This window comes from Heterodontus francisci, chromosome 36 (assembly GCF_036365525.1).
Source record: "Heterodontus francisci isolate sHetFra1 chromosome 36, sHetFra1.hap1, whole genome shotgun sequence".
Classification (NCBI taxonomy): domain Eukaryota; kingdom Metazoa; phylum Chordata; class Chondrichthyes; order Heterodontiformes; family Heterodontidae; genus Heterodontus; species Heterodontus francisci.
Window position 1 is genome coordinate 43,175,072 of NC_090406.1, and position 25,470 is coordinate 43,200,541.

Sequence of the window (25,470 nt, forward strand, 5' to 3'; positions counted from 1 at the left end):
AGCATCAAAGGCATTGGCAGAGTGGCAGTGGTGGAAGCAATAATACTGTCATCCTGAGAGAGGACAGCAGGTTCATGCTCGACAGGAGCACTGTCACTCCCATGGGACTGCACCTCAGCAATCCATATAATCTGCTGGAGCACAGACTGCTGGACTGCTGTGACAGCCTGCATGTCCCATCGAGCACTGAGATCCGCATCTACGAAGGCAGCCATCTCAGCCTGCATGCCAGTGCCAGGGATCTAAAGGCCAGTGCCATGGATCTAAAGGCCTCTGAAAGACTGATACATGGGGAGGCCTCTGCCTGTGCTGCATTGGAAGTTGATACAGCAGCCAGCACGTGCTCCATCATGGGTCAGTCTGCCAGTGCTGCCATGGAGGTACCCACCACTTCCACAGTGGAAAGAATGGAATCCAAGCTCTACATGATGCCCTCTGCCACAGTGCAGCCAGACTTCTCCATGCTCCTAGCCAGTGACTGTAGGCTATCTGGCAGGCCTGCCAATGCACCAAGCATCTCGGTCTGCATGCACATCAGCATTTTCCTGTAGTCCGTGCCAATGAGGTCCACATCCAAGTCTCCTGCAGCAGAACTGGCGTGTGATCTCGCCGTTCAGGGAATTTGCACACCAGCTGACCTATTCTCCTGGCCTGGCTGCAGCACACTTGTGCCCAGTGACTCACCATGTGCAGATCCTGACTCTAAATTAGCCTCTAAGATTTGCTCAATGCCAGTATCTGAGTGACTGTGCTTCTTCCTCAGAGCTCAATGTCTCCTCTCACACTTGCACCTGAGGCTGCAGGGGCTGAGCGGTCAGCAGTTATTGACTATCTGAAAATACAAAAGCAGAAGGGGAGGGTAAGGGTAAGGGAAGCAGGGTTGGGGAGGGACGCAGGAGGTCCGTGGTTGCTCCATTTGCAGTTTTCATTTCATGGCACCTTTCAGGAAGTGGGTGAGGAGGGAGAGGGTGCATAATGCAGTAACTTCCAGGATGGCAGTAACTTGCCGTTATCCAGGATGGCCTTAGCAACACCAGGTGCTACTGGCTGTGAGCACTGGCGCCCATGATCCTGAGGACCATCTGTTCGAGGGAATTGAAGGAACAGATTTTGGTGATCCTCTGCCAATCATCTGCATCTCCTGCCTGTTGTGGGTGACCTTCTCCTGCAAGACAGAGAGCAGAATGTCAGTGACTACATGTGTGTGTGTTTAGGTGATGTGCCTGCCATTGCTAGAGGTATCTGAAAGCAGTGAGAGGTGGGTGTGAGGCTGGCTGCATTTGTAGGTGTGTGAAGGTGAGGTGTGGTGTAAGGATGTTAGGGGTGAGTCCCGAGTGTCAGAGTGTGCTGCTGGGTGAGTGATGGGGGTATGGTACATTGAGCAGTGTGAGAGGTATGTAGTGTGGTGGGTGAGAGATGTGTTGTGCAGATGCATTCACTCACTTGATCACTGGGTGAGGTCATTAAACATTTTGCAGCACTGCTGCCAGATTCATGGAGCCACACTCTCGACATTGACCGCCCTCGCCATTTGCTCCCATTCCCTTTGGAGGGTTAGTCTCTTGGGCTTCCTGCCACTGCTGGAAACATGGCCTCCTTCCTGGCTTTGAGCTTTTGACACAGTTGGGAGACTTTTCCCAAGCTCTTGGGGGCAGAGGGGGCTGGGAAAATTGTGAAAAAAGACATTGTGTTGGTTCCCTGACATAGTCTCACCTCATAGAGTCATAGAGAGATACAGCACTGAAACAGGCCCTTCGGCCCACCGAGTCTGTGCCGACCAACAACCACCCATTTATACTAATCCTACATTAATCCCATACTCCCTACCACATCCCCACCATTCTCCTACCACCTACCTACCTACACTAGGGGCAATTTACAATGGACAATTTACCTGCAAATCTTTGGCTGTGGGAGCACCCGGCGGAAACCCACGCAGTCACAGGGAGAACTTGCAAACTCCGCACAGGCAGTACCCAGAACTGAACCCGGGTCGCTGGAGCTGTGAGGCTGCGGTGCTAACCACTGCGCCATTGTGCTGCCACGCCTCTTGCTTTTCCCGGAGGCAGGCTGACAGCAGCTCACCCAGCAACAGTGGGAAGACAATCAATTATCTGCAATTTTCCAAGGAAAGTGTTATTTTACCGGCATCACACGAGACCCATGCCGTGTCTGCAACTCATCAACTCACAGGAGGCGAATACATAGCGGGAGGTTAGAGCAACATGAAAGTTCAATGCATTTTGAACGTTAACGGTACAAATTGGCAAGCCTATATCCATAGGCAGAGGATAATAACTGCATGATTATCTCCTGGAAACTGATGTCACAGGTAGTGCTAAGGGGAAGAAGTGGCTGCCAGCTCCTTCAGTCTTATTGCAACTCCATTTCGTCGTGCCCTGTTCTGCTCCATTCATCTCAGCAGCACTCTCACTGCCCTTGCAATCGTGCACACTGAATCACCCTCCCACCTCCTCAACTTGCCCACCGTTCCTAATTGAACAGCGATTTTGGAGGTGTCTTAATTGGATACCTTCCAGAAGATTGGACCGGCAGTTCCACTACTGCTGTAATCGGATTCATGACCTGAAAATCGTCCCCGATGGACAAAAAAAACTGATGGGAAAATTCAGCTCATTGCATCCATTGCTAAATCGGAGACCCTCTCCTTCCCCCAGTGTGTAGTAGCTTGTATGTGAATGGTAAAAAAAATGATCCAGCAGCCTGTAGTGCATTGCTGCAACTTCCCTTTTATAGGGACTGTGCCTTTAAAAAGGGAAGGCTGCTTGGAGCATGTGGTTTCTTCCCAATGCTGTTTGGCCCCCTGGAGCGTGCAGAGGACCCCTGCACAGAAATGTAGTCTGGGGCTGCACAGGAGCCGCTCATGGCCATGCTACAATCATGGAAACGAGATGGGTAGAGGAAGTTTGTGCCTTACCCACCTCATTTCCAATCGGCGCGGGCACGCTGAGAATCATGGCCCCTGCACCCAAAAATCAGGGTGAATGAATTTCATGGCCGTTAAGTCCAATTCCAAACTTTTGGGAGAGGCTGGGGTCTTCAAGTCAAAACTTTAATGACGCTATTAGAAGATATATCAAAAAGATAAAGCAATGGCTACATTTAAGCATGTTATTGTGAAATATGCAACTGATTTTTTTTTTAACTTTTTGTTAGAATGCTTATTTGAGATGGTATAAATTAGGAAAAATAGTTCAGAAAGCATTTTGAGAGAACTGGGAATCTGGTAGCTGGATTTCACAACCTGATGGCCAGACTGTGCCGTTTGAGCGATGAAATTACATAGACAAAGCCCATAATCAATCTGGACAGAAGAATTTACAATGAGAAAAGGTCGACAAAAAATGCAAGAAAACTTGACCACAGTAATTCAAGGGGGCTAAGTTTGATTTTGGGGTGATAGTATAAAGCAGATGATATCGATTCAGCTGCTCATTATATATCTCTCCTGATTTTGAAATTCATGATAGATGTATAATGGGTGGCTGAATCAATATTGTCTGGTTTACACTATTGCCCAAAGTCAAAATTATCCCCAGGTTTTGCACACTGAGGTAAGATTTTTAATTTATTACATATTATACACACACACCTCCCCCACACATACACTCAATCTCCCACAACATGCACATGGATAATGAAGACCATTTCAAGTTTTAAGAATCTCACATTGCTGTTCACACAATCTTACACTCACTCGACATCTTGCAAGTGGATCAGGAGATTCCTCAAGACTACGACTCATGTTCCGAAGACGTTCTCTCCTCCTTTGTTGGCTCAATCGTATAGTCTCTCTACGTCTTAAAATTCGCTCAAACTCGCTTAATTTGGCAGCCTCGCTATTTCTTTCCAGTTGATCAGGAGAATCCTCAACAGTGGAAGACTCAGCCGTGTGACCATTAGGAAGACTTTCCTGTTGCTCTTCTTGGCTCAACTGTGAAATCTCTGCATGAGTTTCAGGCTGCTCAGTTTCATTCCCAACAGCCTGTAATGGACGTGCAGCTTGTAGTGGTTCCACCCCCTCAGCGCCAGCTCTAGCAGCACGAAGACGTTGCCGTCGCCTTCGTTGCCGCAGTCGATTACCCAGTCTAATTCGTATAATTGCATCTTCAGGTTCCTCCCTTTCTATCTGGAAAACAGATACTTCAACTTCTACCTGTTCTTCTGGACCAGAGTGGACTTCGTGATCAGAAGACATTGGTGCATCCATTCTGGAAAAGAACTGTTTGGTAGAAGAGAGATTAGGAGCACAGAAGGGAGCCAAGTATCTATCATATAGGACACCCTCTACAGATACAACTCTCAAATTCTGAAGAAAAATAATGGGAACAAAAGCATACTGAAACACACAGAAAAAATACATGTAGTAGCACAAGCAAATGTTCACATTTAGGGAAAGGCATGCATTAATATACAAAAGCAAGGGGACTGACCAAGCTGGCAGCATGATAACGGGGATGCAGAGCCAGTGCAAGAAAAGACCTGAGACCAAATGGCAGCAGGGTTGTAGGTAGATTGGAAGAGCAGTAAACTGGAATGAAAGCTAGGTGTGCAAGAACTATGGCAAGCCCTCAAGGGGAGAGGGTGGCACTTTGGCCCGCAGACAATGGAAGCAAGAATGCAAAGTCTGACCCAAGATAAAATTTCGCCGCCCAAATTTAAAGACATGGGGACAGAAGCAGAGGCAGGAGAGAAGATGGGCTGGATGCAGAATCATGGGAAGATGGGTGTTGGGCCAGTAGGCATTTTATATTTACTGGGGCAGAGTGGGAAGGTGAGGTCTGAAGGTCAGTCGGGGAAATATATATTTTTACAATTTAATGGCAGGCAGGAGCTATGGAAAACAATTTTTTTGCAATTTTAAAATTTGAAACAGGACAAGAGAAGACAACAGCATAGACACCCCCTGTACCCCGAGCTAGGGTAACAGTGGGGCCAACAACGGCAGAGGTAACAATGAGGCTGAAGACCACAGAATGGTGGAAAAGCAGAGCCAGTGGTCCAAGCTAATGCATTTTTTATTTTGAACGCCAGAGTAGTGGCCTAATTTTTATTTTTGTGAGGCTTGAGAGGAATTGAATTTTTTTGGGAGCTGGGGCCCATGAGCAGAAGCAGTCTCCAAATTTTTAAATAGCTTTTTGTAAGATAATGAAGAAATGTTGATTTTTTTTTTAGAAGCTGGGGACAAGGGCCTGAGGGCCACACAAAGACTCAATTTTATTATAATAAAAGCAAAATACTGCGGATGCTGGAAATCTGAAACAAAAACAAGAAATGCTGGATTCACTCAGCAGGTCTGGCAGCATCTGTGACTCAATTTTATTGTTAGGAATTATTATTTTTTCAAGAGAGGAGGAGTGCAGTTTTTAAAATGTATGTTGTGATTTCCAGGTCAGGAAAGTTTTGTGTCCAGTAAAGGTGCTTTCCCGGATTCTCCAAAACTGGAATTCTCAACAGCACTACCTCGTGACAGGAAGCATGCAATTACAGGCAAGTGTTTCTCTGGCATTATATAATGTTGATGTATAGTTGTATAATAATAAAGATTGACATTAAAAGTGGGACCCAAAGATCATGGCACAGTAAGTAAGGTTAATATGGGCAAGGTATGGTCTTACAAGCAAGGATTGGCTGTCGCACTCGTTACTGTAGACAGTGTAGTTTGTGAGAATATTACTTGGCTTGAAAAGATTTCATAGAGGTCTATTAATTGAGCTTTGGATGTTGAGTATTGGTGAGGAAAGTATTGAAAAGACAACAAGGAACAGGTTTTTGAGAAGCCAGCAGGGATGAATAACTAGCAAGTTTTATCGAACAAATTAAGAGTTCTGTAAGGACGTAGCTGAATGTATTGAGAAAGGAAATAGAGTGGATATGTATTTGTAAATGTTTGAAAGGTGCTTTGCAAGGCAACATCAGGTGCCATGATACAAACAAAAGATATGGGATTAAAGATAATGTGGAAATATGGATAGGAAGTTAATTAGAGGATAGAAAAAACAAAGCAGTGGTTAATTAATTTTTTTGGACTGGAGGGTATCAACAGGTGTCACCTAAGATTTGGACCTACTGCTTTTCTCGAGTATAGGGCATCAGGGAAAATATTAAATTTTGCTGAAGACAAAAATAGCAAAGGTAGTCAAGTATGAAGAGAACTGAGTGATTTCAGGATACAGACAGGCTAGTAGATTATTTGAAATTTAATGCAGAGAATTGAGACAATACATTTTTGGAGAAAGAATAGGTAGAGGAAATCTACATTAAATGGCAATATTTAAAAAGGATAGATGCAAAGGCCTTGGGGTTCAGATAAATAAATCTTTAAAAGTAGGAAGACAAATTGAAAAAGCTGTAAATAATTCTAGGATCCTAGGTTCTATAAACAAATGAATCAAGCACAAAAGCAAAGACTTAATGCTAAACATAGACAAATTATTGGTTGAGCTACGATTGAAATATTGGCTGGAATTTTAGGGTGGCCGGCCAGGAGCCGTCCACTGACCGAAAAGTCGGTGGCGATCCCGCCTCCGCCGGGACTGGGGATCCAGACCAGATTTTACGGTCCCTAGACCATTAACTGGTCTTAAGCAGGACTTCCACCTCATTGAGGCAGGAAGTCCCATCTAATGGAGCTGCTGGCTAATAAGTGGGCCGACAGCTCATAGTCCCAGCAGTGCCACCGGCAGCGGTGGCTGCTGCTGGGACTGCAACCCGACTGAAGATGTCGGCGAACATCGGAGAACAGGTAGGTTTTTGGGGCCTTGCTGGGGGCCATCAGTCGTGCCCCAGCAAGATAAGGAAGGTCGATTGAGGGAGCGGGGGGGCGTGATGGGCATTGGGAATGGCTGCAGCATCGGGGGCAGCCCTCCTTGGGCACAGAGAACCTGATCAGGGCCCTCTTCCCCCCCCCCCCCCCCACCAACCAGGCCGTCAGAAGGCCGCCTACTTTTATAAGGCAGCTTTTCTGAGGCCTTGGTTGCCCGCCTGCCAACTGTAAATTCCTCATGGCGGTGGCGGAGGCCCTTAAGTGGCCACTTAAGGGCCTTGATTGGCAGTTTCTCGCTGTGCCGCTCTGTGTAAAATGGAGGCGGGAGCAGGTTGGGAAGGGCCCCCCCGAGCCTCCCACTCCATTACTCCATTTTATACCCCCCACCCACCAGCCCGTTCTTTGGTGGCGGGGGGGGGGATGGGGGGTGCGTAAAATTCCGGCCATTGTGTCCAATTTGGATGCCATAGAGAGGTTGCAAAAGAGATTCACTGCAACGTTATCAGGGATTACAGACTTTAGTTATCAGGAGACACTCAAGAAACTGGAGCTCTTCAGTACACTAGTGGGTGTTAAAATAATGGAAGATTATGATAAGGGAACCAAATATTTCTACTGATTAGTGAACTGATTACTAGAGGGTATCAATTTCAGATCACTGTCAAAAGAACAAAAGGAATGACCGAGAATATTTTTTACTCAGAGAATTGAAAGTCTTACCAGAAACAATGGAGAATGCAGAATCTATTAAGGCTTTTAAAAGGCAAGTAGATAACTATTTAAAAGGATGTACATAAAGAGCAGAAGAATGAAACTAAGTGGATAGCTTTTTTAGACAGTCAGTAAAGCCATGATGGGATAAATGGCCTTTTATGCTGTGAAGTTCTACAGTTCTATGATTAAAAAGAGATAATAAAAGAGATAGTGGTGAACAGTAAAATAGTGGAGGAGCTGTGTGGGATCAAAAAGTTGGTGGAAATAGATATATGGGAAAAAATACATTAATGATTTGAATTCCCTGTTGCTAGCAACAGTGGCAGAGATTAGTAACCTAGGTTCACATAAAAAAAATGCCAGTCAGCTTGATACACTTTTTTGTTCAAGCAAGCAAAGGTCAATCCATTTGCATTTCATAGAATCATAGAGTTATACCGCACAGCAACAGGCCCTTCGGCCCATTGTGTCCATGCCGGCCATCAAGCACCTATCTATTCTAATCCCATTTTCCAGCACTTGGCCCGTAGCCTTGTATGCTATGGCATTTCGAGTGCTCATCTAGATACTTCTTAAATGTTGTGAGGGTTCCTGCCTCTACCACCCCTTCAGGCAGTGTGTTCCAGATTCCAGCCACCCTCTGGGTGAAAAAATATTTCCTCAAATCCCCTCTAAACCTCCTGCCTCTGACCTTAAATCTATGCCCTCTGGTTATTGACACCTCCGCTAAGGAAAAAGGTTTCTTCCTATCTACCCTATCTATGCCCCTCACAATTTTGTATACCTCAATTAGGTCTCCCCTCAGCCTTCTCTGTTCTAAGGAAAACAACCCTAGCCTATCCAGTCTCCCTTCATTGCTGATTATGGTTTCTATAAAAGAAAAATGATTTGAATATGCCAATGTAGATTGATAAGATATTGAGTTGTTCCTATTTTACAGACTCTTTCAATGCTGATTGAGTGGAATATTACAATTCATTTACTGAAAATGGAGGACAAACATATGCTACTGTCAAAGAATGGCTGACCATCTAATTTAGTTATGGCAAAATGTATTTGTTTTTTACAACTTCAGAAGAAATGGAGTGATATTTCCATGGGTAAACTGTTCCCAGAACTTAGTCAACAGTCAGTCAGTCTGGATACGTGGCTATGGCTCACCAGTGTAAGAAGTGAATCTCTGTTTTCAAGGTTCCATGTATATTATAGTCTTCCAGCACAGGAGGCCATTCTGCCCATCGTGCCTGTGCCTACTCTTTGAAATAGCTGTCCAATTGGTGTCACTCCCCTGTTCTTTCCCTACTGGCCTGCGATATTTTTCTTTACAAGTATATATCGAATTCCATTTTAAAAGTTACTATTGGTAGTACATTCCAAACAATAACAATTCACTGTGTAAAAATATTTCTCCTCATCTCCCCTCATGTTCTTTTGACAATTATCTTAACTCCTACCAATGGGAATAGTTTCTTGCTATTTACTCTGTCAAAACCCTTTATGAACTAAGTTTTAACATCTTTTTTTGATATATTGAGAAAGGTAGAGACTAACAATGAATCTTGAATGAGTTACAACTTTCTTTAGGTGTACTTCGACAACACTGAATCTGTGGTTGTCAACAATTATGATGAACTCCACACCTTTGATAATGACTATATTTTGGACTTTTACTTGGACTCAAGAAAACTACATCATCTCGGCATCCTGTTTGACCCTGAACTGTGCTTCAAACCCTATATTCTGTCCATCATTAAGACCGGTTATTTCCTCCTCTGTTCCTACTGTTGCCCTTCCATTGCTGAAATAATAATTCATGTTTTTGTCACCTTCAGATTCAATTATTACAATTCTCTCCTTGGTTTGTCACCACTCCATAAACTCTAACTTATTCAATAAGTTGCCCTACATGTAAGTCCCACTCATCACTGCGGCACAGTGGCGCAGTGGTTAGCACTGCAGCCTCACAGCTCCAGCGACCCGGGTTCAATTCTGGGTACTGCCTGTGTGGAGTTTGCAAGTTCTCCCTGTGTCTGCGTGGGTTTCCTCCGGGTGCTCCGGTTTCCTCCCACAAGCCAAAGACTTGCAGGTTGATAGGTAAATTGGCCATTATAAATTGCCCCTAGTATAGGTAGGTGGTGGGGGAATATAGGAACAGGTGAGGATGTGGTAGGAATATGGGATTAGTGTAGGATTAGTATAAATGGGTGGTTAATGGTCGGCACAGACTCGGTGGGCCGAAGGGCCTGTTTCAGTGCTGTATCTCTAAATCTAAAATCTAAATCATTCCCAACCTCTTAGATCTACACTGATCCAATTTTAAATCCTGTCCATTTCTTCAAATCCTACCAAGGCTTTGGTCTATCCTACCTCTGCAACCTCTTCCAGACTTGCCATCCAAACTACACCATTCGATCTTCCAACTCTGACCGTCTATGCATCTTACCTGTTCATCCCATCACTAGTGGCAAAGTTTTCAGCCACCTAGGCCCTACCTTCTGGAACTCACTCCTAAAATTCCTCCTATTCTGTACTTCTCTCTCTTCCTTTACAAACCTTCTCAAATCTCATTTATTCTTCTAAGCTTTCAGTTACCCTAAACTCTCCCATCTAGCTTGGCCTTTCTCTTGCTATTGTAAAATGCATTGGAACATTCTGTATATTAAAGGCACTATATCATGGGAAGGTATTGTTATAAAGTGCATAACTACTGCAAGATATATGGAACTTTGCACTGAATTGCTGATCATTAGCCAGCTTTATTTAAATAAATTGTCTGTTGGTTTGCGGCTTGAGTCTCTGTTTGATACAATGCATATTCAATTCACCTACAGAAGAAGGCGGAATTGTGGTAGCATTTTAAAAAATCCATTCTTAGGATGTGGGCAACGCTGCCAAGGACAGAATTTATTGGCCATCCCTAGTTGCTGATCAGGAGGCAGTGGGTCTTCTTAAACTGCTGCAATTTGTGTGGTGAAGTTATTCCCAAAATATTGTTAGGTAGAGAGTTCTAAGATTTTGATCCAGTGATAAAGGAATGGTGATGGCCAAGTGACAAGTATGTCCAAGTTATGATGAGGGGAACTTGAAGGTGATGCTAGTCCCTTGCACCTACTGCCCTTGGAATTCTAGGTGAAGGTCATGGGTTTGGGAAGTCCTGCCGAAGAAGCCTTGGCGCGTTGCTGCAGTGCATCCTTTTAGATAGTATGCACTGTAGCCACAGTATGCAGGTGGTTGAAGTGCATGAAGTGCCAGTCAAGCAAACTGCCTTGACCTGGATGGTGCAGAGCTATTTGTGTGTTGTTCCAGCTGCAACAATCCAAGCAAGTGGAGAATATTTCATCACAATCCTGACTTGTGCCTTGTAGATGGTGGACAAGATTTGGGGAGTCAGGGGCTAAGCCACTCACTAAAAAATATCCAGTCTCTGAAATGCTCTAGTAGCCTTGACTTTTATTTGCTGGTCCAGTTGAGTTTCTGATCACTGGTGACCCTCAGGATGTTGATGGTGAAAGACTTGGTATTGCCATCAAATACCATGAAGAGATGGTCAGGCTCCTACATTTTGGAGATGGACAGTGCATTGTGTTCATTACACTCAGCTTTTTTTTGCTGTCACAAAGAGTCAAATTAGCTGAAGACTTGTATCTGTGGACCTCAGGCAGAGGCAAAGAAGGATTATCCACTCGATACTTCTGGCTGAAGTTGGTTGCAAACGCTTCAGCCTTGTGTTTTGCACTCTTGTACTGGCTCCTCCATCATTGAGGATGGGGATGTTCTCCTGTTAGTTGATTACCTCTCCACTGCCATTCACTTCTTGATTTGCCAGGGTTGCAGAGCTATGACCTGATTCATTGGTTCTGGGATTACTCAGCTGTCTGCAGCATGCATGCAATCCTGTGTTTTAGCTTAACCAGGTTAGCACTTCATTTTCAAGTACATCTACTGCTACTCACAGAATGATTTTCCACAGTCCTCATTGGGTTGGTCATATAACTATGGTGATGGAGGCTTTGGAGATATGCCAAGCCATGAGGTTACAAATTGTGCTGCTATACAATTCCACTGCTGATGGCCCAATGTCCCGCATGGATGCCTGAATTTGAGTTGCTAGATCTGTTATCAATCTATCCAACTTAGCACAGTGGTTGTGCCACACAACTGATGGAGGGTGTCCTTAATGTGAAGATGGAACTTGGTCTTCACAAGGACCGTGTGGGCGATTGCTCCTAACAATGTTGTCATTGGCAGACACATCTGCTACAGGTATATTAGTAAGGATGAGGTCAAATAAATTATTTCCTCATGTTGGTTCCCTTACCATCTGGCACAAGCTCAGTCTTGCACCTGCGTCCCTCAGGACCCTGCCACCTTGGTCAGTAGTGATACTACTGAGCCACTCTTGGTGATAGAGAATGGTTCTCTGTTCAATCCCTGGGTTTCACAATCATTTAATTAGATATTGGGTAGGTGATGCAGGCTCCTGATCATGGGAATACAAGGCCCACATATAGGAGTGGTCAGAAAGCATGTCTATCATTAATATTTCACTCTGCAAATTGGTGAATTGGAGGCCCATTGAGTTGTCAGTATTGTCATCAGCAAAATGGAGTCTTCTGTACGCCTGTTCATCTCCTCCTAGCTCTAGTAGCTAATGCACCAGACAAGTCCTGGTTCCCTTCTTCACACACTCCCAGCACCAAGGCCCCTATTGCCACCTATAAACTGGAGGCTCTTGCTAGAATGAGAATCCCACCGTTGGTATATAGTGATGGCAACTGGGACAAATAGCAATTGGGAGTGTGTGCTGAGGAAGATTATGACCTGTCTGGTGAATTAGCCAAAGATGTTGGTAGAAGTAGGGGGTGAGAATGCAAAAAAAAGGACATGGTCATAGGGATAATGCAGGGGAGGGAAAGGAGAACGAACAAGTGTGCAAATGGAGACAACAGAGGGGAAATGGGGAGAGGATGCCAGGGTGGAAAGAATGCCAGCTAAGAGCAAGGGGAGTGAATGCAGAAGAAAAGATAGTGATAAGTGAAGGGGGAAATGAAATAGGCAGGGGAAAGAATAAGGAGGAAGACGGAAGTGAGAATGGAAAGATAAGAGAAAATGGGAGGGGAAGGAAGAAGGAATTCAAGGGCAGGAGTCGAGGGAGAGAAAGTAAGGGAGGCAATATCATGCATGGCACTAGAAGAGAACCGAATGCATGAAATAAGGAGGTGGCAGAATCTATAGGGAGGTAAGGTAATAGAAGACATTATAAGGAAAAAAATACACGGGGAGAGGGAGGAATTGTAGGTGAGCATAGAGCGCATAGCAGTGAAAGAGGGGGCAGTGTGATTGCAGTGAAGGAAAGTGAGAGCAGAAAATAAAGGAGCGAGGGAAGGAGGAAAATAAAAGAACTGATGTCAATGAAGGAGGAAAATAGATGCTAATGAAAGGAAGAGAGAATGGTACAGAAGGTTGGGGAAGAGGGAAGAATCCAGGAATAGCACTGAGTCGTTAGAGCAGTGCTTTGGGCTAAGGTAAAAACAATGCCAGAAAGACTGGGAGGAGGAAAAAATATCAGCTTGAACGGCAGCATATGGGAGACAAATATTGGTTTGGAGCACTAGTCACCCACCAGTCAATTTCCTACATTTCTCCTCCCCTTCGTGTTGGAAATCTTCCTCCCCACTCCCTCTCAGTTAATGCTGGCACTCTCGTGCCACACTCACAGCTTTTGTCCCTCCTCCCTTCATTATTTCTATTTTATTCCATTTACCCCAGCTCATCACCAGAGCTTCCTTTATTCTTCTCCTTCCCTTCATTGCCATTTTCTTCCCCCTTTCCTCATTATCATCCACTCCTTTTATTACCATCCATAGTTCCTCTTGGAACGTCTTCTGCTACCTTCCCTTTCCTCATCGTATATTCTGTGCCCCATTTATTTCTCATGCATTTTTCCCCTCATTGTTAACTCTCCCTGCTCGATATGGCATCTATGTGTGCCCCCACCCCCATTCCATTGCCTGGTTAGTTTTCTACTTTACAACGATGACTACACTTCAGAAGTACTTCAATGGCTATAAAGTGCTTTGAGACGCCTTGAGGTCTAGAAAAGCGATATAGAAATGCAAGTCTTTTCATTTCGTGCACAAACAACTCCCAGGATTAATGAGGTGTTTTGCCACTTCTGCATACTGTAGGTGGGAACTCATGTTCTGGCACAAGTTTCCATCTACAGTATGCAGAGGCAATATAAAGAGCCATTAGTGCCAGAGAGTAAATGCAGGAGATTTAGGACAGAGAGCAAAAGTACATTTTGTACAGGGTTGTGAGTGTGTGAAATGCACTAATGATTTAATGAATTAATGATTAAAACAGAGATCATGTTAACATTTAAAAATAAATTAGGTGGGAGATTGAAGGAAAGGGCGATAAAGGAACAAGACAGGCAAGTGGGATTAGGTCTATGCACCTGTGGAGGATATACACCTTGTGCAGTCTGAGTCTTTTTTTCCCAAAAATATACTTTATTCATAAAAATCTGTAAAAAAAAAAAAAATGCATTACAAAACAGCACCAAGTTGACATTCCAGAAAATGCAAAGGAAATCAGTTTTCTTCAATACAGGAGTGAATTGCCTCACAACCCTTCCATTCCATTTTACATGCCATGTACATTTTACAGCAAAACCATATTCGGCGTATACAGCCCGAGGGGTTTTCCATGGGTCCAGCCCCTCAGTTCACTATGGCGGGAGGACTTTACACAGTGGTCTTTCCCCATTGAGCCTTTGTGGCATCTGCCCCAAGCTTTAGTGCGTCCCTCAGCATGTAGTCCTGGACCTTGGAAATGTGCCAGTTTGCAACACTCGGTCATGGACAACTCTTTGCACTGGAAGACCAGCAGGTTTCAGGCAGACCAAAGAGCGTCTTTCGCTGAATTGATGGTCCTCCAGCAGCAGTTGATATTTATCTCTGTGTGCATCCCTGGGAACAGCCCGTAGAGCACAGACTCCTGTGTTACAGAGCTGTTCGGAATGAACCTCGACAAACCACTGCATCTCTCTCCACACCTGCTTTGCAAAGGCACAATCTAGAAGAAGGTGGGCAACAGTCTCTTCCCCACCAGAGCCACCTCAAGGGCAGCGTGCAGAGGCGGTGAGATTCCGGGCGTGCAGGAAGGATCTGACAGGGAGGGCCCTTCTCACCACCAGCCAAGCTACGTCTTGGTACTTGTTGGAAAGTTCTGGTGATGAGGCATTCTGTCAAATGACTTTGGCAGTCTACTCGGGGAACCATCCGACAGGATCCACCATCCACTTTTCCCATAGGGCCTTGAGGATATTTCATTCAGACCACAGCCTAATGGATTGATGGTCAAAGATGTTTTTCTGCACAAACTTTTCCACAAAGGATAGCTGGTACGGCACGGTCCAACTGGATGGAGCATTCTGCAGCAATGTGACCAGACCCATCCTTCGCATCACTGGGGACAGATAGAACCTCAGCACGTAGTGACATTTGGTGTTTGCGTACTGGGGTTCTACACACAGCTTGATGCAGCCACACATGAAGGTGGTCAGCAGGTGGTACTTTTTTTCCACTCTTATCCTGAATTTTGAACATCATGTCCCGCTGGACCCGGTCCATTTTGCATCTCCAGATAAAGCGGAACATGGCTCAGGTGACCGCCACGGCACAGGGCCAGACCTGCGCCACATACAGCAACAACATGAGCGCTTCGCACCTGATGACCAGGTTCTTACCCACAATGGAGAGAGAACGTTACTCCCACATAATCAGTTTATGGTGTACCATGGCTACTCGCTCCTTCCACGTTTTGACACCCCAGCCCTTCCGAACCACATCCCAGCACCTTCAGGTAGGCTGACCTGACGGTGAAGGGGACAAAGGATCGGTCGGCCCAGTTCCCAAAGAATACGGCCTCGCTGTTGTCTTGATTTACTTTGGCTCCCGAGGCCAGTTCGAACTGGTTGCAGTCTGAGTCAAATGGCCTGTCTCCAACTTTTATGCAAAGCTATCATATTGCAAAGCATATATTACTCATTTAGCCTAACCTCTTTACAGTGAAGGTGATTCACCACTTACCCCATTAATTGTGAACATGAAATTTCTCCTGTTAGGAAGTGCTTCTCAGATTCTCAATCATTCTTTGTTTCTGGTTTGGGATTGGGCTGGAAATGATGCCTTATTTGCATCTTTGACCAATCAAGCAAAGCCAACAGCTCAGTTTATGTGGAGGCTACTCACTGGCTGAACAAATGACAATCACAAATGTACATTGCTAATTAGGAGAGGAATTTACCCATATAACATGTTGAGGTTCATTTTTTTTTATAACAGTGCCATTCAGGCCCTAAATTACACTGGTGAAGTAATATGCAGAAATACTTACAGCAGAGCTTGTTCTGTTGGTTTTGTGTACCATCCTCACAGTTATAAATCATTGAGTGAGAAAGTGTTGGCAGCAGCAACCTCCAGACTGGCAGTTCTGAACTTTATCCTTCTTCGGTTATTTGTTTTTTTATTTTTATTTATTGTTCCTGAGATGTGGGCTTAGGTTTAGGGTTAGGCAAGGCCAGCATTTATTGCCCATCCTTAATTGTCCTTGAGAAGATGGTGGTGGTGAGCAGCCTTCTTGAACCGCTGCAGTTCATTTTGTGAAGGTACTCCCACAGTGCCGTTAGGTAGGGACGATGAAGGAACAGCAATATATTTACAAGTCAGAATGGTGTGTGACTTGGACAGGAACTTGCAGGTGATGGTGTTCCCAGTCGTCTGCTGTCCTTGTGGATTTGGGAGGTGCTGCTGAACGCGTCTTGGCAAGTTGTTGCAATGCACCTTGTAGATGGTATATACAGCAGCCATGGTGCACTGGTGGTGAAGGGAGTGAATGTTGAAGGTGGTGGTTGGAGTATCAATCAAGCATGCTGCTTTGGCCTCTATGGTGTCGAGCTTCGAGTGTTATTGAAACGGCATTCATCCAGGCAAATGGGAAGTATTCCACCATACTTGTGACTCGTGCCTGGTAGATGGTGGAAAGGTTTTGCGGAGTCAGGAGGTGAGACACTTGCCGAGGAATACATAGCCTCTGACTAGCTGTTGTAGCCACAGTATTTATGTGGTTGGTCCATTTAAGTTTCTGGTCAACAATGACCTCCAGGAGATTGATGGTGGGGGATCTGGTGATGGTAATGCCATTGAATGTCAAGGGGAGATGGTTAGACTCTCTCTTGTTGGAGATGATTATTATTTGGCATGAATGTTACTTGCCATTGATCTGTCCTAGCCTGACTGTTTTCTAGGTATTGCTCATTCATTATCTGAGGAATTGCAAATGGAACTGAACGATGTGCAATCAGCAAACATCCCCACTTCTGACATTATGATGGAGGGAAAGTCAATGGCGAAGCAGCTGAAAATGGTTGAGCCTCATCATGCTCTCTCCTCTGAGTTCACTACCCTCTTATCCTCCCTAAATCTCCTCCATGTAAACTCCCCAACCTATATTCACGGCCCTTGCCATCTCACGTGGTCTTGCTAGTCCCAATCACAGATAAGGCATAAGGGTCACAGACCTGATACATTAACTCTGTTTCTCTCTACACAGATGCTGCCAGACCTGCTGAGTATTTCCAGCACTTTCTGTTCTCGTTACAGATAAGGCCATCTCTGATTACTTCCTTGTATCACTGTCCATCCACATCCCCCTTCCATGTCCCAACCATACTTCCTTCTGTATCCTCCCCTGGAAAGAACTACCACCCAATTGACTTACAGCTGCACTTTCAAAATCCCAACTATCTAGTCTTTGGCCCTTTGTTCACCACAACATTTCTGCAGCTGCTGAGTTGCTCAACCACACCCTCACCTCCACCTTTGATGCCCTAGTCCCCAGTAAAACCATTACTTTGTCTCACCCTAGCCGATCCCCCTGGTGTGGCTCTCATCTCTGCTCTCTTAAATCCAACGGACACAGACTTGAAAGAATGCAGCGTGTCCAGTGCCAAATCTGGCTGGACCACATAAATCACTATTGGATCCTGCTATCATCTGCTAGAATTGCTCACTATTCCAGGATTATCTTGGAATGGAAAGATAACCCCCGGCTTCTTTTCTCTACTGCAAACCGTCATCTTGAACTCCTCTCTGCTGTCCCCTCCACTCACCTCCAACAATAAGTGCGAGGAACTCAGGGATCTCTTTGTCACTAAGATCAAGATAATCCTATCAGCTGCCTCTGCCAGGTTCCTCCCTTCCAGTAGCCCACTGGGCAAAACTTCTGCTAAAGCTTCCCCCCCTGCCCTAGCCCTAGCCCTGTACTCGTATCTTTCTCTAGTTCCTCTCCTATCTCCCCTGATGCTCTCTCTGATCTCACCTTGCCCATGAGACTCATTTCCTGCTCCCATGACCATATTCCTGCTAAATGGCTGACCACCAACTTCCCCTCCTGGTTCCCATGTTAGCCAATATTGTTAATGGTTCTCTCTCTTCAGGTGTTGTCCCTCTCTCCTTTAAATCTGCCATCATCACCCCTCTCCTCAAAAAAACAGCCCTTGACCCCATGGTCCTTGAAAACTACCACCCCATCTCCAACCTCCTTTTCTTCTCCAAAGTCCTTGAATGTGTTGTCACCTCCCAAGCTCATGCTCATCTTTCCCGGAACTCAATGTTTGAATCGTTCCAATTAGCTTCCGCCCCTGCCACAGTACCAAAACAGTTCTTATCAAAGTCACAAATTACATCATATGTGACTATGACAAATGTAAACTTTCCCTCTCGACCTGTTTGCAGCCTTTGACATGTTGACCACACCACCCTCCTCCAATGCCTCTCCACTGTTGTCCAGTTGGGTGGGACTGCTTTTACCTGGTTCCATTCTTAAATCGTGCCCAGAATATCATTTGCAGTGGCTTCTTTGCTTGCTCCTGCACCATTACCTCTGGTGTACCCCAAGGGTCTATCCTTGGAGCCCTTCTATTTCTCATCTTCATGCTGCCCCTCAGCAACATCATCCAAAAGCACAGCATTAGTTTTCACATGTATGTTGACAACACCCAGCTCTACCTCATCACCACTTCTCTTGACTCTTCCACTATTGCTAAATTATTAGACTGCTAGTAATGCTCATCATTACTGGATGAGCAGAAATTTCCTCCAGTTAAATATTTAGAAAACTGAAGCCTATGTTTTCGGTCCCTGCTCCAAACTCCATTCCCTAGCTACCGACTCCATTCCTCTCCCTGGCAACAGTCAGAGACTAAAACAGTCTGTTCGCAACCTAGGTGTCATATTTGATCCCAAGATGGACATCTGTCCACATATTCACGCCATCACTAAGACCGCCTATTTCCACCTCCATAACATCTCCCAACTGCGCCTCTGACAGCTCATATGCTGCTGAAACCCTCATTCATGCCGTTGTTATCTCTAGACTTCACTATTCCACACACCCCTTGGCTGGTCTCCCACATTCTATCTTCCGTAAACTTGAGGTCATCTAAAATTCTTCTGCATTTGTCTTAACTCACACCAAGCTCCGTTCACCTATCACCCCTGTGCTCACTGACCTATGCTGGCTCCTGATCAAGCAACATCTTGATTTTAAAATTCTCATCTTTGTTTTCAAATCACTCCATGGCCTTGCCCCTCCATATCTCTGTAATCGCCTCCAGCTCCACAACCCTTTTATTTTCGTTCATCTAATTCTGGCCTCTTGAGCATCGTTGATTTTAATTGCTCCACCAGTGGCTGCACCTTCAGCTGATTAGGGCCTAATCTCTGGAATTCCCTCCCTACAGCTCTCCGCCTCTCTGCTTTCCTCCTTTAAGATACTCCTTAAAACCTACCTCTTTGACAAGCTTTTGGTCATCTGACCTAATATCTCCTTTTGTGGCTTTATGTCATATTTTGTTTCATAATGCTCCTGTGAAGCACCTTGGGGCATTTTATTATGTTGAACTGCTATATAAATACGTTGTTGTTGTTGGGCCTAGGCCACTGCCCTGATGTCCTGCAGCTGAAACGATTGGCCTCCAACAACCACAACCATCTTTCCTTGAGGCCATGTGTGACTCCAGCCAGTGGAGTATTTTCCTTCTGATTCCCATGGACTTCAATTTTACAAGGGTCCCTTGATGCCATACTTGGTAAAATGCTGCCTTGATGCCAAGCAGAGTCTCACTTCACCTCTGGAATTCAGTTTTTTTTTCCATGTTTGGACCAAGACTGTAATGAGGTCTGAAGCCGAGCAGTCCTGGCGGAACCCAAACTGAGCATTGGTGAGCAACTGATTGGTGAGTAATTGCCACTTAATAGCACTATGAATGACATCTTTCATCACTTTGCTGATGATTGAAAGTAGTTGATGGGCAATAATTGGCTGAATTGGATTGGATTGGCCTGCTTTTTGTGCACGTGACTTACCTGGGCAATTTTTCACATTTCGGGCAGATGCCAATTTTGTAGCTCTACTGGAACAGCTTGGCTAGAAGCACAGCTAGTTCTGGAACACCAATCTTCAGGACTATAGCTAGATGTTGACGGGGCCCATAGCCTTTGCTGTATCCAGTGCACTCAGCCATTTCTTGATATCACGTGGAGTGAATCAAATTGGTTGAAAACTGGCTTTTGTGAAGAGAGGGATCTCAGAGGAGGCAGAGATGGATCATCTACTTGGCTTTTCTGGCTGAAGATGGTTGTGAACACCTCAGTCTTGTCTCAGCACTCACTTGCTGGGCCCCGCCATCGTTGAGGATGGCAATATTCATGGAGTCTCCTTCTCCTCTTAGTTGTTTAATTGTCCACCACCATTCACAACTGGACTGCAGACCTCTGATCTGATCCATTGGTTGTGGGATTGCTTAGCTCTGTCTATAGCATGCTGCTGCCGCTGTTTAGCATGCATGCAATCCTGTGTTGTAGCTTCACCAGGTTAACACCTCATTTTCAGGTATACCTAGGGCTGATCCTGGAATGCTCTCCTACACTCCTCATTGAGCCAGGGTTGATCCCATGGCTTGATGGCAATGGTAGAGTGAGGGATACACCAGGCCGTGAGGTCACAGATAGTGGTATAGAGTACAATTCGGTTGCTGATGTTGGTGCACTGCAGATCTTGGACGCCCAGTATGGAGCTGCGAGATCTGTTCTGAATCTGTCCCATTTAGCACTGTGGTAGTGCACTGGAATGTATCTCACTCAAGCCTGTTTCATCCAACTCCCTAGCACTGTCAGTTAATTGGTCTTAGCTTAAAAAAAACTTCTGTTTATACAGCACTTAATTACATTGAAATTTCTCAATGCTTCACACAATCAAATTATTTGGATGATGTTACATTGGTAAATTAACACTTCAGTGCAGTACTTTTGAAGAGCTCCATTGTCAGAGGTGCTATCTTTCAATTGAGACATCAAACTAAGACACTGATTGCCTGTTCTGATGGATGTGAAGATCGACTGAAAGAAGTGCAGAGTTCTTTCGGTGCTTTGGCCAACAAACTTTCCTCCTTCAACTATCATCGCCAAAAGCAGATTAACTGGTCATTCAACTTATTTGCTCTTTGCAGGACCTTGCTGTGCACCCTGTCTACCTCTATATTAGGTGCACAAAGATATATCCTGAATGCAGAAAGGGAAAGGGATTCACCGGGATGAAAATATGAACCTGCATGTCAAAGGGTGTTTAGAGGGCAGGAAAATGCACCAACCAGATGTCAAAAATCAAAATTTCCTGGGAATAGTATAGCTGCAGAATACCCCTATACAAATTTTGCACAATTATTTTACAGTAGTTAATTTTTAAGAGTTATTTGTTTTGTAGGCAAGCATAGCAGTCAATTTAAACCCAAAGGTCCTAGAAAATAGCAATGAAATGAATGACCAGCTAATGTGTTTTTGGTGAGGCTGGTTGAGGCATAAATATTGTCCAAGACATAGGAAACACTCCCCTGCTTTTCTTCAAATAGATCTTTCATGTCCAGCTATTTAATGTCCCATCTGAAAGTACTTTCTGACAATGCAGCACCCCCTCAGTATTGTAACTAAAGGGTAGCCTAGATTATGTGTTCAAATCCTACAGTAGATCATAAACCCATGCCCTTCTGAATCAGAGGTCGGTGTTATCCTTGTGTCAAAGCTGACACTTTAACAGTGAAGTACTACTACATTGTTAGAGGTGCACGGATGAGACATTAAATCAAGGCCCTGCTGCTGCCTTAATTGGGTCTAAAATATTTTGCGGTGTATGAATTGACTGCCACCAATGTTACTACCTTTCAAAAGTAATTAATTGGGACATCCTGAGGATGTGAATTGCATATTTCAGCACTGAATTCTTCCTTCAAATATTTCTAAATCCATCCTGCAAAAATGGCAGTTTTGTGCACTTCAGTATTTTTTCCTTTCTTTTATTGTTCATTCATGGGATGTGAACGTTGCTGGCAAGGCCAGAATTTGTTGCCTATCCCTAATTGCCCCTGAGAAGGTGGTCATGAGCTGCCTTCTTGAACTGCTGCAGTCCATGTAGTGTAGGTACACCCACAGTACTGTGAGGGAGAGAGTTCCATGTTTTTGACCAAGTAATGGCTTGGAGAGGAACTTGCAGGTGGTGGTGTTCCCATGCATCTGCTGCCCTTGTCCTTCTAGGTGGTACAGGTCATGGGTTTGGAAGATGTTGTCGAAGGAGCCTTGGCGAGTTGCTGCACTGCAACTTGTAGATGGTACACACTGCAGCCACAGTGCGCTGGTGGTGGAGGAAGTGAATGTTTAAAGTGGTGGATGAGGTGCCAGTTGGGCTGCTTTGTCCTAGATGGTGTTGAGCTTCCTGAGTGTTGTTGAAGCTGCACTCATCCAGGCATGTGGAGAGTATTCCATCACACTGCTGACTTATGCCTTGTAGATGGTGGACTGAGTTTGGGGAGTTAGGAGTGAGTTACTCTGTGCGGAATTCCCAGCCTCTGACCTGCTCTTTGTAGCCACAGCATTTAGGTGGCTGGTCCAGTTAAGCTTCTGGTTAATGGTAATCCCAGGATGTTGGTGGTGGGGGGTTCAATGATGGTGATGCCATTGAACGTCACAGGGAGATGGTAAGATTCTCTCTTGTTGGAGATCGTCATTGCCTGGCACCTATGTGGCGTGAATGTTACTTACCACTTAACAGCCCAAGCCTGAATGTTATCCAGGTCTTGCTGCACGCGGGCATTGACTGCTTCAGTATCTGAAGAGCTGCAAATGGTACTGAACGCTGTACAATCATCAGAGAACATCCCTACTTCTGACCTTATGATGGAGGGAAAGTCACTGATGAAGCAGCTGAAGATGGTTGGGCCTAGGACACTACCCTGAGGAACTCCTGCAGCAATGTCTTGGGGCTGAGTTGATTGACCTCCAACAACCACAACCATCTTCCTTTGTGCCAGGTATGTCTCCAACCAGCAGAGAGTTTTCCCCCCGATTCCCATTGCCTTCAATTTTTCTGGGGCTCCTTGATGCCATACCCCGTCAAATGCTGCCTTGATGTCAAGGGCAGTCACTTTCACCTCATCTCTGGAATTCAGCTGTTAATCAATGTATGGACCAATACTGAAATGAGGTCTGAAGTCTAGTGCCCCTGGTAGAACCCAAACTGAGCATCGGTGAGCTGGTTATTGCTGAATAAGTACTGCTTGGTAGCACTGTCAATGATACCTTCCTTCACTATGCTGATTGAGAATAGATTAATGGGAAGGTAATTGGCCAGATTGGATTTATCCAGCTTTTCTGGAGAACACGCACCTGGGCAATTTTCCATATTGTCAGGTAGATGTCAGTGTTGTAGCTGCACTGGAACAGCTGAGCCAGGGGCGCGGCTAGTTCTGGCGCACAAGTTTTCAGTCCTCCAGCCGGGATGTTATCAGTGCCTTTGCTGTATCCAGTACCTTCAGCCATTTCTTGATATCGCTTGAAGTGAATCAAATTGACTGAAGACTGGCTTCTGTGATGCTGGGGACCTCAGGAGAAGGCCAAGATGGGTCATTCACTTGGCACTTCTGGCTGAGGATAGTTACAAATGCTTCAGCCTTGTCTTTTATTTATTTAGAGATACAGCACTGAAACAGGCCCTTTGGCACACCGAGTCTGTGCTGACCATCAACCATCCATCCATTTATACCAATCCTACATTAATTCCATATTCCTACCACATCCTCTCAATTCCCCTACCACCTAGGGGCAATTTACAATGGCCAATTTACCTATCAACCTGCAAGTCTTTGGCTGTGGGAGGAAACCGGAGCACCCGGCGGAAACCCACGCAGTCACAGGGAGAACTTGCAAACTCTGCACAGGCAGTACCCAGAATCGAATCCGGGTCGCTGCAGCTGTGAGGCTGTGCTGCTAACCACTGCACCACTCCTTTTGCATTGACATGTTGGGCTTCCCCATTATTGAGGAAGAGGATGTTTGTAGAGCCTCCTCCTCAGCTTTGTTGTCCGCCACCATTCACGACTGGATGTAGAAGGACTGCAGATGATATGTATATAATACAAATGCTGGAATATTGGGCATTGCTGCAGCTGTAATCATGAATTCATGTCCTACTGCATTCCCATTTCTTTTCATATATTATTCAGGAAGTAAAGAAATATAATTTTTCACAAAAACCAAACTGAATTGCATAATTGGTCCTTAAATATAAAAAGTCTGAAATGCACTGTAAAAAAAAAATGCCAGTTCTGATGAAACATCAACACTTTCTCTTTCCACAGATGTTGCCTGACCTTTCTAGTATTTTCTATGTTTATTAATATTAATGTATGCAGTTGCCTTGAACAAAATCATTTATTCAGGATTGCTTTTCAGTTGTATAATATTTTTGAGCTGTCAGCTTTTAGTTCATCCGCTTGGCACCTGAGCGCAACCTATCCATGAAACACCCAACAGACTCATTGGAGAGTTGGATTGTACTGACCAGACCCCAAAACAACTGTCATCATGGAACAATAACATGTATGCATCTGAATATTTTTCTTAAAACCCTCAAAGTACGAGAGGAAACATGAAAAAAATGATAAAACTGTCAGGGATGAAAATATCAAGGGTTGAGGAACAGTTTTTTTCACAGGCGGAAGCGGGTCGGGCAGGTGACCTTTTGTTTAGCTATTTTCCGGAGACCGAAGAGCCGGTTCCCGGAAGCGGAGCCGCTGGAGTAGGCCCCAGCGCAGGGAGGCGGATGATAGCCCCTCTGATTGCTTATTCACTGCACCGGAGTCGGGCAGCGGCAAAAACGAGCGGGGTTTGAGTGTCCGAGGCCCGAGATCCACGCTCACTCTCAGCGGCGGCGTCAGAGGATTCACGGGACCGGGACTTTACTCTTTTCGGGTGGGGTGGCTTTGATCTTTAGGAAATTTGCGGATGAGCGAGAGCAGGAAGCGGATGTAAAATGTAAATCGGTTTCTTACGGTTTTTTTCCTTGCAGGTTTCTAGGCTGAAGTTATGCCCAGGGAGGAAGGTTGAAGTCTTTCCGCTGCCGGAGAGCCCGACAACGCCGCCCAGTAACCGGGGCCTGGCGCGGTAGCGCCACCGCTGCCCGGAGGCCCGCAACTACAGCGTGCCAGGCTGCTGTTGACATAGAGGCTGAGGATTTCCACCCGTGCCCTCGCCACACCGCGATTTTCCGCCCATTACAGTGAATGGAGTAATCACCGACTGGCGAGCACAGAAAGGGAAGATCCCAGCTAAGGATTCATATGGAATGGCACGCAAAGAATTGGAGGAGATTGGACTGAGAGCAGGAGCCCTGATGCAATAGGTGCTAATTACAACCATCAGCAAGCAGGAGGGGACAAGCACCCCTCACTTAGATGAAGAGAGTAGATGGCCAAGGAATAACTGGGAATGCTGCTTGGCTTAATGGATAAAGCCACTTGAGCTTTTGTTTTTAAGCGTGATGTAATTACAAGATTTCGGGTTTGAGGACTGGTG

At 45.2% G+C, this 25,470-nt stretch overlaps 1 protein-coding gene across 4 annotated transcripts in view; it reads right to left on the bottom strand.

Moving 5' to 3' along the window:
- Positions 1 to 25,077, bottom strand: part of LOC137351782 (E3 SUMO-protein ligase PIAS4-like) — a 132,335-nt gene extending 107,258 nt beyond the window's left edge. Inside the window, exons 1-3 of one of the 4 annotated variants that reach the window (XR_010969570.1) lie at positions 24,948 to 25,077; positions 13,962 to 14,030; positions 3,719 to 4,243 (exon numbers count right to left, since the gene is read on the bottom strand). Coding sequence is in view for 3 of the 4 variants with exons in the window: in XM_068016604.1 (XP_067872705.1) it covers positions 3,719 to 4,243; positions 13,962 to 14,024 (588 nt within the window). In the remaining variant the exon portion in view is untranslated. The remainder of the gene's footprint in view (positions 1 to 3,718; positions 4,244 to 13,961; positions 14,031 to 24,947) is intronic. The other 3 variants (XM_068016604.1, XM_068016605.1, XM_068016606.1) reach the window with 3 other exon arrangements.
- Positions 25,078 to 25,470: the final 393 nt, after the last annotated feature.